Here is an 18,898-nt window from a genome sequence, read left to right on the forward strand (position 1 = left end):
AAAGGGGATTAGCCCATTCACATCCCTCAGGTGAACGTGTTCACCTGTGCTGAGTGCATTAAAAGTTACAAATAAAAAGGAGGCAGGGGGCTATTTCTGTCTTTTTAGGTTAGAAGGGCTAATGCCAGTTGCTGGGATAACATTCTAAACAGCTGGGGACAGAAGGAAGCACAAACCATGTTTCCAGCCTTCCTGCTAGCTAATTTCAAGATCCTGTCCTGAGAGGCAACATCATTTATTACATTTAAGACCAAGACATCTGAGGGTAGGTATCATCTCTTTGAAGTTTTCCATTCTGTTCCTTGCTGATTAGTTTATTTATGTTTGTTCTAAAGTACTGTTCTTGGTTCTATCTCTAAGTGTGTTTGATGACATGTAAATTCAGGAAAGGTTCCCAAATAGAAAGCTGTTTGTGTCCTGTTACTGCAGGTGTCATAACATGCTTCCTGCAGAAATCTCCACAATCTTGCCACCTGAAACTCAGCATTTGGCTTGGTTGGCAAGGTTTTGAGACACACACACACACATTGATGGTAGCTTCTGTGGTAAGATGCCAGAAACTCCTCTGACTCAGATTGTAGGGAACTTCCTTCCTAAATAATGTGATCATTTTGAAGCCTAGTGTTGGAAAATATGGATGTCTGGAATGAAACCTGGCAAACACAGACCAGCCACCCATGGCAAACAGCAGACTTGAGGGCTGACCATCTGACTTTGCCTTAAGCACTATACAGAACTTCATGTGGCCTGATAAAAGGAAGGTGTGGAAACTTCAGGTGAGGCAACTTGTTCTCCATTTCGGTGTAGCAGTTTACAGTTTATCCTCAGGACGAGCACACGGCCAAGCTGAAACCAAGGGCCTGTATGACAGGTTATCTAGCCAGGCACACGAGGCACTTGCTGATTAAAGCTTGAGGAAAGCCTGTCTTGTCCCAGTTAAGTCCTGTTTGTTGTGTTCTGCAGAGATGAGATGACCTGATTTAAGTCTGATGTGGGAAATAGATGCAACCTTATATTGCAAAAAGGAGTCCAGTTTTCAGATTTCACAGGTACAGTATGTTCTATCCATGCTTATACGGTATACAATCAGGGATATACTTTCACACTGTTATTGTTGAAATAACATCCTGCTTACCTTACGTTTACACAATACTGGTACAGCCGGGCTTAAGGCATTTCTAGAATACAAAACATCTTGGGACTAAAATATGAATGCTCCTCCTGTTTAAACTTTAAAAAAAAATATCCAGCAGTGAGGGGAAATTTTTCTGTAGCTTTTTCTGTGTTTTTAAGTGTCCTAGATCACCTCCAGATACCAACTATAGCTGTCTCATTATAAATTCATAGAAAACCTGTGAGCCTCTACACAGCTGATGAAGGTGTTCCATAGCTGAAAAACCTGCTCTTACGCTGATCAGTCTGTTCCATGAGCCGCTGCTCCATACAGCTGGAGGAAATCAACCTATTTAAAACAGCCCACACAATGAATTTGGTGCACGCTCTCAATTCTGGCAAAGCAAAGCAATACCAAATAGCTACACTTTAATTTCTTGCACTGTGAATATGAATATTCATAAGCTGAGGGCAGCAAAAGCCATTCTGACAACACTAAATTTCAGCTGTAAACTAGTCAGTTTCTTTATATTTTATTTCCATATATCCACTTTCTTACAAAAGCTTTAATAAATAAAGATGGCATGAATTTTGTGAGGGTTGAAGGACCTGAGTTCAGCCTGGATCAGCACCGCATCAGCGTTGACTTCTCAGATCTCTTCGTTCATCGTTTTAACCTGACAAGAGCCTTCTGTTATTGGGTTGGTTTTTTTAATCCACATCTAGCTTCTCTGTCTCTTCGCTCTGCACTTCCCGGTTGGTTTTCTTCCCGTGTGCTTTCTGGGAATAGGATGTCTTGTTACTGTTCTTTCTGGCTACACGGTACCGTGTGGGCGGAGTGGCGGTGGCCGGCGCGGGGACACCCTGCACCTTGCGGCTGCCACTCGGTCTCACCCACAACGGGCTCAGCCAGCGCGGCCTCCGCACACTTTCCGGGAGCCCAGCTGGCTGGGACCCAGGGGTCTGGTGGCAACCAAGCTTAGCTGGAACCCCCGGCGGAGGAGAGAGATATCAATGGTGAATCCGGACAGCGGGGGATGCCGGGGAGCACTGGAGTCCAGGCCGGCTCCTCGGCACGACCCGAACCAGGGCCAGCCCGCCCTGTTAGCCCGCGATCCCGGAGGACACCCACGGTCATTTGCTGTAGCCACTGCCTCGGCAGGAGAGTGAAGCTGGGCCGGTGCCCAGCGCGGACTTCGGGTACCGCTAGCGAATATCCGACCGGCATTGCCAGGGACAGGGCGCTGCTGCCCGGGTGCCACGGCTCGGCTGGGCTGGGCTGGGCTGGGCTGTGCTGACAAGCTGACGAGAGCAGCCGCGGGCTGCGCTGGCAAGCCCCGGGCGCGCCGCGGCCCGGGTCGGTGGGTTTGAACTGGCGGGCGCCGCCGGCCGGCAGGGGGCGCTGCCGCAGCGGGGCGGGGAAGCGCGGCGGCGGCGCTGCCATTCCCGGCTGCGCGGTCGCCTCCTCCCCTCCGCCTCTTCCTGGCCGCGGCCAGAGGAGCTGTGCTGGCAGCGGGGAGGCGGCGGCGGCGGCGCCCAGCTCCCGGCCCGCCATGGCGATCCGCAAGAAGAGCAACAAGAACCCGCCGGTGCTGAGCCACGAGTTCATCGTGCAGAACCATGCGGACATCGTGTCCTGCATGGCCATGATCTTCCTGCTGGGGCTCATGTTCGAGGTGAGGCGGCTCCGACGCCCCCGCCGGGGGTCCTCTTCCCGCTTCCTCCCATTCTGATGGCTCTCGGTGCCGGAGGGGAGGGAGGGCGCGGGAGTGCCGTGGCGGCAGGGAGGCTGTGCGGGCTGCGGCGGAGCCCTGCGGCTGCCCCCGGTGGGCGCCGCCGCCTCCCGGCGCACCTGCCCTCCGGCCCACGCCCGACCCGCTGTACGCGGGGACGGGAGCCGACCCCCGCCCCGCCGCACCGCCCGAGAACCACCGCGGGCGCCCTCGCCGCGGCGCATCCCCGCTTCCCCGGGGGGAACGCCCTTCTCCCCGGTTCGGCTCGGACAGGCGCTACCGCGGGGACCCGGGTGTCGCTTCCCCGCCGCCGCGGGCGGGAGGCCGTGCGGGGCCGGGAGCGGGGCGGCAGTTCCTGCGGGCGGCGGGGTTACGTGGCAGCCGGGGAGGGAGGGAGGAGTGCTCGGCACGGCGGGGAGGGGGCGGGGGGCGAGGCCCGGCCGCCACAGCCGATCCCCCGCTCTTTGTGTGCGCGGCCCCGCCGGGCCCCGCCGGCACTACGGCTCCCGGCGGGCGGCGCGGCGGGAAGGGAAGGCAGCGGTGACGTGTCCTTACGGCCGCCGCTCGGGTCCCCCCTGCCCGGGTCCCCCCTGGCCGGGTCCCCCCTGGCCGGGTCCCCCCTGCCCGCGGCCCCGCAGCGCCCGCCGAGCATCCCGGGGCTCCCGGCGGCTGGGCTGGGCACCCGCGCCGCTTCCTCCCGCCTCCGAGATGCGCCGAGGTTTGGCAGCGGCAGAGGGGAGCTCTCCCTCCGGCCTGAGGGCCGGCCCTGCTGCAGGCCCTCCGCTCCCTGGGCCCCCATGTTGAATGCGGGTGCTTTAAAGCGTGCCTTTTTGGCGCTGGAAAGGTAACTTACCTGTGTGACTGCCAAAATGTTATCAGTGATCTAAGATCACTGGGCATCAAATTGAGACACCGTTGACCAAATGTTTCTGGTATTTTAGGCATTTGTTCAGACATTTCTTTTAGACGTTTGTTAAGGGTTGTGGACCTTTTTGTTATAGCGACGGTTTTCAGGATGGTTTGGTCCAGCTGATGGTACAGCTCAGCACTAAAGGCCAGTGGAGTTAGGAGATAGATAGATAGATAGATAGATAGATAGATAGATAGATAGATAGAGAAAACAGGGCAGACCCGCTACTCTGTTGTGTTTGGGTTTGCTATCAAAAATCACCGAGACAACTGTTATATATGGTGATTTTCTGGGGAATGAAGTTAAAAAGGTAAACCTAAACTGTTACTTTTTGTACCTACATCAGGATTACTGTATTAATAGTATTTCTGGTAGGGTTAGTGGTTTTGGGGGATTGAATGTGAAGAATTCTTCTGTTTCCAGTTTTTCTTAACGCACTGTGTTTTCTAACCCAGTGTGTAAAAAGGCCATGTGTGGTTGTTGGTACAGATGTGGTATGTTGCAATGTTTTAGATGCTTTGATATAGGTACTTGATGTCACTTGCTGCGGTTAATGTTGGTATGGTAAGGTGTTTACACTGCCTGACTTGTACAATTCCAGTGTTGAGAGTAGCTGACAGAGCCTTCAAAGGGCAGTTCAGAACTGAGTACTGTTTTGAATTGTCCTCTGAGGGTTCCCTTGATGAATAGGGAGCCCGAGGCAACTTCGCTACTTTGAGCAAACTGGTTGGATTCCCTGAAGTTACATAGTCTGGACAGCCTGCCACGTATTCAGGGTTTCATAGAAAATCTAGGGCTTGTTGACAAAGCACTGGTTTTAAAGATCTCACTTCCTGTGAATAATTAATACTAGCATTAACCTAGTCATTATCTTCAGATGCTCAACATATCCTTCCAGGGCTCCTAAAGGAGCTTGGGTTTTTTGTCAACCCTAGTAATTACCACATAGATGCTGGGTTTTTACAGCAGTGAGAAACCATCTGATCATGATAAGGAAAAGCACAGTCTTTTTTCCCTCTCATTTAGGGCATGTTGATTCATGTTGGGATTCAACAAAGATGTGTTATAGTACAAAAAATATTTTCTGCTTATTTACAAATAAGAACTTGTACTCCATCTTATATATTGGGGGTTTTAGAATATCCCCACCCCGCCCCCTAAAGAAAGCCATTATGATACATCTTCTCTTCAATTTGTTTTTATTCATTCTGGTTTTTCTTACAGCTCATCATAAAAGTAGTACCACTACTGCTAAATTTAATTTCATTTGTTTTATGCTTCTTGACAAAGGATCCCCAGGGTCAAAAGAATGCTATTTGTGCTGAGTTGGTATCCCACTGGCCTGAAATTGTTTTATGTTGTTTGTGCCTTTTTTCCTTCACTGTCCATATTTTTCAGATCACCCACAGATTTATGAATATGATAACTGACTTTCAGATTTTGTCAAGTAAAAAAAGTACTTTTAAATAAAGTTAATTCTCAGCCACTGCTGAATGCATCATGGTCTAGGGACTCAGTGATATTACATTCTGTTAATGTAATAATACAGTATGGACTAAAGGCCGAATTGCAGCATGTGTTTTTATTTTAGTGTTGTAGGAATGGTTGTTTGTAAGTAACCTTTTCAAGGACCTTTAGTTTGGCAGGTTGAGTATTCTGTAACAAACCTATAGAGACCACACCATGTGTTCTGCCCTTGGAAAGTCAGGTGCAGTGCTGAGATAATGGGAGCTGGTCAGTTTTTTGGGAGGAGACGAACGTGGTGGGTAAGGGTGCCAAAACCGCAGGCAAATGTTTTCAGTTTAATGTAGTTTATTTCCATGAGAATTTGCAGCACATTTGCTTTTTTCTCTTTCAGATTACAGCAAAAGCAGCCGTCATTTTTGTTACACTTCAGTATAATGTTACCATTCCTGCCACAGGTATGTATCTTGCAGGAGTTAGGAGACAGTGTATCACAGTGTTAGTTCTCCAGACTTGGCAGGAAGGAAACTTGTCAATTTTAATAGATAATGAGCAGCTTTCAAGGATTTCACTTCATTTTTATTAAAACACTGTTAACTAATTAAGTTAAAGACAATGTTTCTGTTGTGCTGGATTTGTCATTAGTGCCAAAACACCATCTGACTGGTAAGATAAGTTCACATGAGTTCTTACTCTGGCATTGCAGGTGATCATCTTTAATAGTCAACGTGTGGTGGTAGTTTAACATATTTTTATTGTCCACTTTCAGTGAATTTGGGTAAGATTCGTAAGTGCACTTAAGTTTTTAGTTTTATAGCATCTTTCCAGAGTCAAATTGAGTTTGTGGTATGATGGAAAAGATAACTATAAACAGTCTAGTATTCATGGTGGCAGTTTAATTTGATTTTTATTTATTTGTCCAGCTGACTACAAGCTATTTCTTTCTGAAAGGTTTCACTCTGAGAAATAAACTTATGAACCATTAAACTATGTTGGTGCCTAACAGTTAATTCTGTTTGTCTTTCAGAAGAACAATCTGCAGAAACAATCTCTCTCTATTACTATGGCATCAAAGACTTGGCTACAATTTTCTTTTACATGCTTGTAGCAATAATCATACATGCTATAATTCAAGAGTATGTACTGGATGTAAGTACAAAATATTCATTCCTTTCATCAAGATAATTGTCCGGTTTTAATTAGACTTTAAGACTATTAACTTGAAAGTATACTTCTGTATTAAATTTTTTAATTGTAAAAACATACATTAAAACTTTTAGATACTCGAATGCAATTACCAAATAAATGTGAAGTACTGCAGCATATAAATAACAGTGGACTTTCATTTCAGAAAATTAACAGGAAAATGCACTTTTCAAAAACAAAGCATAGCAAGTTCAATGAGTCTGGGCAGCTTAGTGCATTCTACCTTTTCTCCTGTGTTTGGGGAACGAGTATTCTTGTCTCTGTAAGTATGCTTTCTCTTCTATTTGTATTGTGAGATTTCAGAAAATTTACTTATGTTGATGATAAATACGGTTTTGGCTTATTTTTCTGATTGTAGCCAGTTTTAATTTTAAAAACTGGGGACAAGTTTAAGGATTCTGTGTGAGTTATAGTCATAACTGAGTATAAATTCAGTCAAATTACTGTTGCTCAGTCTTGAGTTGATTTACTGTCAAACTGAATAAGAGAAAATTATTTAACTTTATTATGGTGTTTCATTCTCTGTAGATTTTTTGGTGTTTGTTTATTAACAAAATAAATAAATTTAGAAAACATCGTACATAGCATTCTGGAGCCAAGGGAATGGATATATGGCAGATTGCTGTAACCTCAGGCTTTTAGGTGACTTACTCTTTGCTAGTGGCTGGATGTGTATGAGCTTAGCTCATAGAAAGGGAAAACTACCTTTTTTTTTTTTTTTTTTAATTTTTTTTTTATTTTAACATTATAACTCCTGGAAAACCTTTCCTTCTCTTAGTCAATTTCAAAGTTTTTCAGCAGTTTACAAGTGAAGATTTGTGGCTGTAGTAATCCTGGAATAATTTCCATCTCATAAGGACATTCTGTCTTGAATAATCACTTGAATTGTTTGGTTGCTTTTTATTTTCATAAGCCAGTGCAACTGTCTTTTGTTTTGGGGATTTGTTTTCTGGGTTGGTTTGGGTTTGTTTATTTGTCAATTCTCGGGAATTTTAATAGAAGAAAATTTATAGATCTGCAACTTTTACTTGTGTATGTAAATGTATTTTTGTGTGTACACATGTGCATGTACATAAATGCATGCATGTATGTCCAGTCATTATTTCTGACTAGAAAGTGACATCTTAGAGCATTTACTGAGGTTTTTTGTTTGTTCTTTTCTTTTTTTTAGGAGAACTATATATCAGATCCAACCTCTCTGTGGAGGGACTATCCGCACACTCTGATTCCGTAAGGCCTCCTCCTTACAGGGTTGCTGGGGGAGAGGAGGGAGTGTTTTAAGCCTAGGGTGTGTCATGAATAATCTGTGTAGAATAAGTAGTTGTAAAACTATATTAGTCACTAAAGTATTTTTGGTCGTATTTATGTGGTTGGATTCTTTGACAACTTGTAGCATACAAAGTTCTTTTTATGTAGGCTATTACTTAAAGAATTACATTTTTGCAAGTTTTGTCTTATTGATTTTGTTATTAAAAATATTAGTTTAGACTTTGCTGGCATGAAGGATCTGTATTTTTTCTTTCTTTAAGAGAGAGTGATCTAGAAGTTTCTGAAATGTTTGAAATGTTTTAAGTTCGTTCATAATAATATTCTTCAATTCTTGCTGTATTGTACAGGTTTCAAATGAAGTTTTTCTACATCTTACAGTTGGCATATTGGTTTCATGCTTTTCCAGAACTGTACTTTCAGAAAACTAAAAAAGTAAGTTCAAAACGTAAATGGGAGGAACTCCAGAGCAAGGCGGCTTTTTTTCTTTGCAGTTAAACCCTAATTGCAATAAAATTGCTAAATATCTGTTGTGTAAATAAAAATTACTGGTGTTTGTCATCCACTGAAAGAATTTTCCCTTTCAGCAAAGTGATTGTGAGATTTTCTTTTCAACTATTTTGTTTGTTTGTTCATTTGTTTCTCAGAATTGATGGTTTGAAGAGGTTCAGTGAAATCACAGTTGCTTCATGACTCATGATACAGGTGTAGAATATAAACTGTGAATAATTCTATGCATCAAAGGAGTATGACAATCTGGGATTTGATCTAAATAGTATTTAAATGGGTGGATGAAAATGGGACATGTGCTGGCAATGTACCTTTGCACCCCAAAAAACCAGGTGGCTGCATTACCAGTGACCAGCTGGTAGAGGGAAGGGATTCTGCCCCTCTGCTCTGCTCTGGTGAGACTGTTCCTGGAGTGCTGCATCCAGCTCTGGGGTCCCCAGCACAAGCAAGGTATGGATCTGTTTGAGAGGGTCCAGAGGAGGGCCATGAAGATGAACAGAGGGCTAGAGCACCCCTACTATGAAAGCAGGCTGAGGGAGTTGGGGATGTTCAACCTGGAGAAGAGAAGGCTCCAGGGAGACTTTGTGACCTCTCACTGTTTGACCGGGGCTTTATAAGAAAGATGGAGAGACACTTTTTATTGGAGTCTGTAGTGAAAAGGAATGATGATTTTGAAAGAGGGTAGGTGTAAGAGTGGATGTGAATAAATTCTTTATGATGAAGATGGTGAGATACTGGAAAACAATGCCCAGAGAAGTTGTGAATTTGCGTTCATTTGAAGTGCTCAAGGTCAGGATGGATGGGGCTTTGAGCAAACTGGTCAAGCAATAGATGTCCCTGCCCATGGTGTAGAGGCTGGACTAGGTGATCTGCAAAGGTATCTTTGAGCCCAAACCATTCTGTGGCTGTTGTTGCTCTGTAACTAGGCTGCATATCTGTTGCCAGTTCTGCTTTATTCAAGAAAATGAAATATAGGTGTTACATAACCACAGATCATTGTATTGGAGCCTAGAAGAGGCTTAGTAAAATAGAAACAGGATGCAGTGTTTTTATGCTGCTCAGATGCAGTATGAATACTATTTTGCAGATGCACTGCAGCTGATGTTCCGCTATTTTGACAGTGAATATTTTCTAATATTGAAAACTTTGACTTCAATTTTTTTTTCAATTTGACTTGACAGCCAAGTGTGGAGATTCTTCTTAAAATAACTTCAAGAGGGGTGTCACGAGTGCCCTAAGTGCTGTATGTTGAATAGTAGTGTTTTCCTTGGTCACTGCTTGAAATTGTGCCCTCTGACTTTTACATTAAGAGTGATAGTTCATTTGTTTTAGCCAGCTCATAGTTGATATTCTTTAACCACTGCTTAACCTCTTCCATCTTGGCTTCCTTGCCTTATTTCTTCTCTTGAACAAACTGGCTAATAACTAATTTTTTGTTTTCTTTCAGATAATTTAGAGTAGGTGTTTCTTCACCTGTTTTCTTGCTCTTTGCGTATTATGAGTGTGATGTTTGCTATTCTCATAATTGTTTGATTCTGTGGGTTTGTTGGATTTGATACTGAGTATTGAGTAACATAGTATAGATCTTGAAAGATTAAAATTTTAGGCCTTTTTTAATTACATGTGTACAAGATAAAGCTAAAGATCCTTCCTTGAAGGTTAGAGACTCTTTCCAAGAAAGAGGAGTTTCTTAAGCACAACCGAATGTATTCTACTAGCACTCCAAAAGAGATTTTTATTGTGATCTGGCATACTTCAGTGGTTCTTCTGTTCACAGATGACACAATCTGCTTCCCATGTGCTGTGTGCCTTCCTCTTTATTATTTCATCTCCACGAAGTGCTCAGTTTAATAGGGCTGGCTAAAGCCTGGCTTAAAGTGGGACCATGTGTTTTAGCATGACTGGTTAATAACAATATTCTCTGCATTTGCCAGAAACAGTGTGCCAGAATTTTGGATGGCCTTGAATTCTTAAAATTGATGTCAACACTTGGAAAACCTTTCATTTTGATTTGTACACTGTTATTTTATTCTGTGGCAATCTGACAATTTGATGGGCAGTGAACATGTGGAACTGTAGGATCTGATGATACAGTAATACATACAAAATAAGTATTGTAATAGCTTCTATAAATTCACAGTGGTCATAGCAAATAAAAGTGGATCCTTTTAAAAAACATCTTTCTGTGTTTGATGCCATTTCTCACAGTAGCATATGTAAGATACTGAATATTACTGGTAGTTGAGCAATAAATTATGTGTGGAATGGGATGATCCAGGCTGAGTAATTCAGTGCCAGACCAGGCCACATTAAGGTAGTTGATACACCAAGAAGAATTTCCAAGACTAGGGAATAGTTTGTAATAGCAGATAACATAGTACAGTCCTGTATAACATTGTCTATAACACATGGTCACTTTTTTCTTCCAAATAGGAAGATATCTTTCGCCAGATTGTCTACATTGGACTTTATCTCTTTCATATTGCTGGAGCCTATCTCCTGAAGTAAGTCAGTTGTAAACTTTTCCTGACTCCATTCTCTGCCTTAAATATCTAACAAAATGTCTGAATGTTTGTTTTATTTATTTTGATAGTCTGACCCATCTTGGACTTGTTCTTCTGGTATTGCATTACTTCGTTGAATTTCTTTTCCACATATCCCGTCTTTTCTACTTCAGTGATGAAAAATACCAGAAAGGGTAAGTAGTCTTTATCTTTAAAATTTGTGTACTTTGTCTTAGAGTTTTTTGCATTTAACTAACCAGAAACCAAAATTACAAGGGAGTTCAAACAGTATTTCTTAAGTGACCACACTTCTCCAAACTAGTGTTAATACTTCTATTTCTGAATCATCAGTATACTTTTTATCTTGTTTTATCCTATTTAAGTAAATATTAGTAGCAGTACTAAATGAAATAAAATCTCTCAATGTATATGAATGTGGGGTTTTTTAAAAATTTTGTAGAGAAAGGAACAGGATAATACATGAACAGGATAATGCTAATACAGCCAGCTGTGTAGGAACTAAAACTGTGCTTTTATTCTAATAGTGCTGGAAAGCACTTCCATTAGTTGAAATCAGTTTTCATAAGATAATACAAGATGCATTTAAGATAGGTGCAAAATCATGTATTTAGGTAAGTGCTTACGTTTCAAACAAATTTGCATGGTGAAGGGTAATCATGTGTGTCGTTAGTACACGTGTTTTGAATGGAAAACTTACTTAGTGTTTGTGGTGTTTTTATTTCTAGATTTTCACTGTGGGCAGTTCTTTTTGTTTTGGGAAGGCTTCTCACCTTGATTCTCTCAGTCCTCACTTTTGGCTTTGGACTGGCAAGAGCAGAAGATCAGCAGCTGAATTTCAGTACTGGGAACTTTAATATCCTGGCTGTTAGGTATAGTAAACCTGGAACAGTTCTTAATCATGTGCTGCAAACCCATGTTAAATACACAATGTAAATGATCAGGTATTAATGCCAGTAATCCTGAATGTGTGTTTTCATGCAACCAGTGGGATCAACAGGAATAGCTTATATAAGAAACTTTTAAGGCACTTTGAAATGAATTGACTGAATTTAGTCTACAACTGAGAAATCTGTAAGTGGTTACTCTTCTTTTCTTTGAAAACAAAAAACCCAAGCAACAAAAAAAAAGAAAAAAAACAAGAAGAGTTAAAAGGAATATCCAATTACAGACACTACTTTCAAATGTTTTAAAGTTAGTTTTAAAAAGTTTAGTGTATTGAATTCTAGATATGATTGCTGCGAGTTTGTCTTCGAGGTCAGAGCATTGTGTCCAGAGCAGCTTTGGTCTTGGTTAAAGATTACTGCCTCTTTCTCTGCCTTTATTATGGCTCCTATTGCTGCTGTGTGATCCAACTGCCTGGCCTTCTTATGAATGCAAAAAAAAGAATTTACTGAAACTTTGACTGTGTCAGCATTACGTTGCAAAATTGATACTCTGAGCTGCAAGACACTCTTGAACCATTTTCAGCTGTTACTACCTGGTACCCTGATAGTAATTCTGAGAAGGACAGTGGGAAAGAAACCTAGTGCTTGCCAGTTTTAATGGGCAAAAATTTCACTGTCACTCTATCCAGTGTTGATCATCTGTGCTTAAGCTCAGTGTCACCCTATGCAAGCAAACTTCTGGTTTAGAAAATGGATGTTTTCCTAATCCTCCCACTCCACAGGAGGAATGGGTAGAAGTTGCCAAAAAACCGGAGGTGTTCTACCTTCCTTTTCTGTTTGATTAATGAGGCAAACTTATTGATAAAACTTCACCTATTATTTGTTTCTAGAATCAGTGTGCTGGCCTCCATCTGCATGACTCAAGCATTTATGATGTGGAAGTTCATTAATTTCCAGCTTCGGAGGTGGAGAGAGCATTCTTCTTCTCAGCCTCAGTCAGTGAAAAAGAAGTTTGTATCAGCTAAAGGAAAGACCTCCAGAAAAGAAAGAGGTTTGTAGTTTCAGTTTTTCTGTTGCCTTGACTTCTCAAAAAAGCATTTTGTGTTTAACTTGTGAGTGAGATGACTCAGCTACAGAAGCAGTATTGATGAATATTACCATGGGAAAAATAAATTTTTAAGAAAAACTGCTATATGTTGGGTTTTCTAGCTGCCCAAATTAAGGAATTACTGGGGGTTTTTAGTTAATGCAGTATGGTATTTTTATTTTCTTTAATTTCATTGCTTGAACAAAATATGTTATGCTTATGTTTTGTTCCCTTACATAAAGGGAACAGATTAAATTTTGGATCTGTTCTCTTACACATTTATTTGTAAAATTTTCTTGCAGTGGATTTCAAGGTTATTTTTCATTGCCATGAAATTCTGAAGGTTTAGAGCAAAGAGATGGTTTGATGATCCACCCAGTAAAAAGTTTTGGTTTTTTTTACAAAAAACAGAAATTGATTCCTTTTCCTTAAGGAAAGGTAATAACACTTACTACTCTAAACCTAAATGTGTTGAAGCATTTGGAAATGAACTGAGGAGTCCAGGTTTAACTTTTTAATTATATCACTCCCTTTCTATGAAAAGGGTATGAAAGATGAACAGAATACTCTTTCCTCCAATAAAAAATTATGTGCTCTTTAAAAGAAAAAAATTTAATCCCGGTACCTCATTATGTCTGTCACACCAACAGTTCAACTTCTGTGTATTTAGTTGCTAGCTTGAATAACTTCTGCACCCTTTTGAAATGGCAGAAGTTGTTTCAAAGTCTTTCTTCAGCATTATCCTTTGCTCCCAATCATGTGTTACCAACCTGTTCCACTTTTTTATGTATTGAAAGTAGTGTGTGTCAAGACCATTTGCACTGAGAACTGAATTTTGTGGTGGGAGATCAGTAATTTGGTTATTTCTCCCAAGTTTCTGTTTTTATTAAAATTGTGTGTTTTAGAGTACTGCTGGACTACCTTTACAATGGTTTATAATTACCACAACTTGGCTTTTGTGTAGTGTCAGGGTTTGTTTTTTTTTTCCTCTGCAAATTGAGTTGGATTTTTTTTTTATATATATAATTGCATGAAAGTAGTTTCCTATGTAAGTGTCCTGTTTAATCAGAGTTTCATGTTCATGGCCTTCTCACTATGGGTTTTTTAATTAAAGTCTTTTATGTCAAATGATTTTAAAATATGTGCCTTGGTGGTGATTTAATTAGGGAGTCAGAAATGTAATAGCTTCTAAAATCTCTTAATCTATTTCATTCATGTAGTTTAGTGAATCTGCTGGGTTTCACCCAACTTCAATGGAGACTTGCAAGTGGTAAACAAATAGTGGAAAAGTCAGTTAATTGGAGTTGTGGTTTAATTCACAAAACAATTGAACTATGCCTGTCTTGAACACTGAAGAATTTTATTCCTTATTTTAAATGGAAATAAAAGAACTCAGTTCATTCAAATTCTTCTGTTTTGAATACTCATGTTGTCTATTCAGAGCCCTGGCATAGGGTGCAGCAAAACAGTGTTTTTGAAGAGTAATATATGCAATTGAACTGTTTAGAACATCTTTCTTCTTTTTTTGTGGTTGAATGTTTTTTTGGGAACCAGGGCATAATAAAATGTCTCTACTTTTAATTTTTAGTCTATGCCAAAAGCAAGAAATGACAGTAGAAAAATCCTGCTGGTGATGTAGGTGGGGTATTCAGCCACATGCTGATTCATGTTCTTTGTTTTACCTAAACTGTTTAAGAAAATATGATTTCAGTTAGCTGGCTTGGGCCAAATTAATTGTTTTTAAGTTTCTTTATTTAAAAATAATTCAAACATTTTCAGAAATATCCAAAGACCACCTTATGCAGGCTTAAAATGGTGGCTTCATTTACAGCCAGATATGTGGTCAAACAGACTTTGACTCTTCAGGCCTGTGTTTGGTCTCGTGCTCATGTGTGCTTCTCATGGTTACTTTTTTTTTGTTTGCTTGTTTGCATAAATGAGAGCATTTGGGTGTCGTGGCAGAAAGCAGGAGGCCAACAGCTGGTTTTGTAGCCTGGCCACACTCTAGTGACCTTCAGCACATCTGCAGATAGAGAAATTTAACCAGTCCTTTGTAAAATATATAAATATATATATTTAAAATACTTTTTTAAAAGCATCCAGAAATCCAGCAGCTGTTGCTTGAAGTCAGAATGATATAAATTGGAGCAGAAGTGCTAGGCTGCAAGCATTGTAGTTGGCTATGCACTGTGCTCTTTAAATCTGTTTTATAATTATAGTTACTGTCAGGTAACATCTGTTTCCTTGGTTGTGGTGAAACTGAATAAAGGGGATACTTTTAATTCCCTATGGTATCACACTGCTCGACTTTACTAGTTGTATGTACTATAAATCCACAGATTGTGTGTGCATTGTTGGTTTGGGAGGAATTTTTGCTAGCAAAAAGTCAAAAAAAAAGCAAAATCATCATTGTGATACTTGAACAGATTAAACTTCTTGAGGTCTTCTACCCCTGAAGTGGGATAGAACTAGAGAGCTGCAGCTGGTAACATGTTCTTGCTTTCTGTTCTTTGGTAGGTGCCTGACTTTGAACTCTTTCCACCTGCACATACTCATTGCAAATCTGAACTAGTGTTTTACTTCTGTCTATCTAAGCCATGTAAATATCCTCATCATAACATAAATGAATTCTGTATGTTAAAGTATATTCTTTAAAAATCATATCTGTGTATAAAGGATTTCCTCTGTCTATCAAATCCTTGTATAGGCAAGAAAAGGAGTGTAATTTTAGCAAGAATTATGAGGTAGGTGGGATAAATAATTAAGACCTGTAGCAGAGAATTGTGTTTATGTTGTGTCTCCAAAATTTCACAGAACTGTCTCATCTCATCTTCAAGTTGTAATTCACTTTTTCACAGAGTATCTCCTAAAATACCATAACTGGTCTTGATTTTCAGTCTAGATGTATATAGTGCACACATTTCAGTGTCTGACCACATTAGGAAACTGGGATTTATTGTAGTAAACTTTAAATACTGCACGTTGTGAAAACTTCATTTTACTGTTGCACTCTGAATGATAATTAAGAGGTTTAACAAAGAAGGTAAAAGAAAGGTAAATGAGAAAAGAAGCTAATGGCTGTTTGTGTAGGACCCACAAAAACGTAATAATATATAAAGCATCTCACTGTATTTGAAAAGTGTTTTCTTCTTTTTTTTCTAGAAAATGGAATAAATGGAACAGTCACCTCAAACGGAGCAGACTCGCCTCGCAGCAGGAAGGATAAATCCTCGTAAAACTGGGTTTTATTAAGTTAATTGACTAATGTCCCCAAAGAATCTGCTTTTTACATGGATGGCCCTTCAGCACTAGAGTTATTATGGATTAAAGAAAATACAATTCATGTTTTTTGATTATTGCGGTTGTTTTGAGAAACTTTTTTTAAAAAACCATTTTGACTAAGGAAAAAGGTTTATCTCTCTTCAAATACTTGGGGGGAGGATTCAACACTTTTTAAAAAACATTGACGCTTTTTTAAATATTTACTGTGATGAAATAACTTAATGAGGATCACTGTTGCAGTGTATTATTTCCTTCCAGTTTTTGTAATCTTGGTGATACTGTTCTACCAACTTCACTCTTTCCAAGTTCCTCAAGAAGTATTGCAAAATTGAAGCAAAAACATAGTATGCATTTTCAGATACTCTGGGTTTTCAGTTAATTACCTTGACTCAAATTTACATTACAATTTGGGATTCCAAGACCACACCAATAGACCTCTTTATTTGGTAGTTACTAGCTGCACGATGTCTGCTCTAAGAATTGCCCCATATAATTAAAACAAAACTGAACTAATTGGAAATGTTGCAGAGTCTTATTGTTTATTGTTGGTTAGAAATCTCTTACGAGGAGCACAACACCTTTTTGAGATATAGTTTTTAGCACCTGAAAATTAGAAGGGAGGTTTCTATGGGCATAGAAACAGTTGATTTGATTAGCACTGTCCACTTCTGTCTGTGATTTTGAAGTGTACGTATCTTGGAGAATTAGTGTGCATTGGACCTTCTTGGAAAACCTGTCTGTCTGATTTTATGGGTGGAGGTTGTTACAATGTGTTGTGTTTGTTTTGGGAGGCAATTAATGCTCTGTGAAGAGGGGATTAGATAAATGGATCAAGTGATGAGAAACATTCCTTTATTCTAACTGCTTTGCTTTGTTTCACCTCTGTTAGGAAATAGTTTGATTTCTCCTATATATATTTTTATGAAAAAATATTTAAAAGCTACAGCTTCTTAAAACTGATTTATTGTGACCTCTGCTACAACTGGAAAAATCTAAATTGAAGAATTTTTCCGTTATCTTTCATAATTGTATTCAATGTGAAACTTTGTCCAGTTCGTTTTCCAGTTTAATATGCAGATGATGTTTCCTCTGTACACTTTTGTAATGGGTATAATTCAACCTGTTTCACTTGAGAACGAGTGAGACAGTTATTGCAGTCTTAAGAAGAAGTTGCTGAATTAGTCTATCAAGTTAACCCAAGTATTGAACTGCTTATTGATTAAGGAGTAATTATGAGCAATCAAGCTGATAAATAAAATAATTTTAATTAAAAACTGTTACTATAATTGAGTTTATACCAAACAAAATTATAAATCTGCATTCTGTATTTTCTAGAGTTCAATTTTGCTTACTATTCAGAATAAAGGTTTCTAGTACAAAATCCTCACTACAAGTAACTATCCATTCTTCAGTTATTAAGTGCTATTTAGAGTTATTACAGTATCATTTATTAAGTGTTTCATCTGGTTACAGTCACAGTTCCCAAGTATTTGGTTCACAGCTCCTGAAGTGGACTTGGCAGACTTACACTTGCTTTGCTTGAGAACTCTGTGCCCTCTAATATGCCCAGTCTGCTTCAGTAGAAGTAGGTATCCCATGTCTCAATTGGAAGGGGTAGAGCTGCGAATCTGTCCAATCTGGCCACGAAACTGGAAAACTGGAACTCGGAATTTTTGAGAGAATCATGTACATTATATACTTCTTGTTCAAAATCATGTCTTGTGTCTGATGTTTCTAGAAAAACCTTCACAGATTCTGTGTGCCTTGCTCTCAATTTGTACCTTAAACCAAAGAGGGTAAATTTTAAGTGTCTAGTCTGGTGCTTGGACTCTAAATCAGTTTGCTTGTGATATCTGGTTGTACTGGGGCCGAAAGAATCATAAAGGGTGGAGAAACAAATTATGAAGTAAGCATTTAAGGTACCTCTTGAGATCTTCAAGACTTATAGGAGTCTGAGGGTTGTAATAGCTGTTTCCCTAAGGCAAACTATTTATTGTAAACCTCATTCTTTGGCACAGTAGTCTTGAAATGTAGACTTCAGGTTAATTTCCAAAAACTTCAGAAGAATATATTCTTGACTGTTAATACTGACATTGCTTTTTGTCTCCTTTTGGCCTTATGGACATTCTTGTCCTTTGGACATTTACAAAAGCACTTTTGTTTCCACAATGGCTTAATATTCATCATTGCCTTATAGGAGTTGTTGGCATCTGCAAAGTAATGGAAAGTAACAACAATTGTTCTAGAATTTGGTTGAAGTATTGGAAGCCAGTCTTTTCTGTCTCTTCTCTCATAACTAAAAATACATATTTATCATGTTTGATGAGGCAAGACCAGTAATTTTTAATTATCTGCCTTGGGATGGAAACACTTATAAACTTAGAGGATATTGAGACTTCTATTTTGCTATTATTTGTTTTAGTGTAAGAGTATTGTTTGGCTGGATAGCTTCTTCTGAATTGCTTAAAATTGATTTTCAAATGTTATTGCATTTTTGGCTCTTTGCTTGTAATCTGGGATTCAGTAAGATGGAAGAAGATTAGTTGCCTAATCATGTTTTCTTAATTATGGCATCAAGAAAATTAGAAATGGAAATGACTGAGGAGTTCATTATATCCTATGCCAAATAAAATAGGCAGTAGTTAATTTATCCTCGTCAATTAGCAGGTCCCACAAAGAGAAAGCTTTGTCCATTTAGATGGATTTGGACTGAATAATTACACAGACAGTGGATAGGGTTTGTTTGGTTGGGGTTTTTTCTCCCTTAAACCTCTTTCTCTTTGCCCCATCTTGTCAAAACTCTTGACAAGAAAAAAAAAATAAGATTTAATAGCAGATGATTTCAAGCCTTTTTTGACCCTCAAATATGTGTTTATGTGCCAGAATATTCTCTCAAAACCAGTATTTTACTTTTAAAG

General features: G+C 39.7%; 1 protein-coding gene across 3 annotated transcripts; it reads left to right on the forward strand.

The window, feature by feature from the left end:
- Positions 1 to 26: 26 nt before the first annotated feature.
- TRAM1 (translocation associated membrane protein 1) lies at positions 27 to 17,361 on the forward strand. 3 transcript variants are annotated; one of them, XM_086885480.1, is made up of 11 exons: positions 27 to 265; positions 5,615 to 5,678; positions 6,248 to 6,369; positions 6,572 to 6,688; positions 7,598 to 7,656; positions 8,043 to 8,127; positions 10,636 to 10,706; positions 10,796 to 10,900; positions 11,453 to 11,596; positions 12,502 to 12,662; positions 15,861 to 17,361. In XM_086885480.1, exons 3-11 carry the CDS (start codon positions 6,319 to 6,321, stop codon positions 15,932 to 15,934), a joined length of 867 nt encoding a protein of 288 aa, XP_086741606.1. In that variant the 5' UTR covers positions 27 to 265; positions 5,615 to 5,678; positions 6,248 to 6,318; the 3' UTR covers positions 15,935 to 17,361. The 3 variants fall into 3 exon arrangements, with proteins under 3 accessions (XP_086741606.1, XP_086741601.1, XP_023776685.1); XM_086885475.1 differs by lacking the exon at positions 27 to 265 and adding an exon at positions 2,514 to 2,789; XM_023920917.2 differs by lacking the exon at positions 27 to 265 and adding an exon at positions 3,400 to 3,690.
- The last annotated feature ends 1,537 nt before the right edge of the window (positions 17,362 to 18,898 follow it).

This window comes from Cyanistes caeruleus, chromosome 1 (assembly GCF_971803275.1).
Source record: "Cyanistes caeruleus chromosome 1, bCyaCae1.hap1.1, whole genome shotgun sequence".
NCBI classification, from domain to species: domain Eukaryota; kingdom Metazoa; phylum Chordata; class Aves; order Passeriformes; family Paridae; genus Cyanistes; species Cyanistes caeruleus.

Excerpts from the sequence above, each read along its gene's own strand:
- TRAM1 (XM_086885475.1), top strand. The coding sequence starts at position 2,667 with ATGGCGATCCGCAAGAAGAGCAACAAGAACCCGCCGGTGCTGAGCCAC. Across the intron at positions 2,790-5,614 it reads TGCTGGGGCTCATGTTCGAG|ATTACAGCAAAAGCAGCCGT; the intron begins GTGAGGCGGCTC and ends TTTCTCTTTCAG. Across the intron at positions 11,597-12,501 it reads TTTAATATCCTGGCTGTTAG|AATCAGTGTGCTGGCCTCCA; the intron begins GTATAGTAAACC and ends ATTTGTTTCTAG.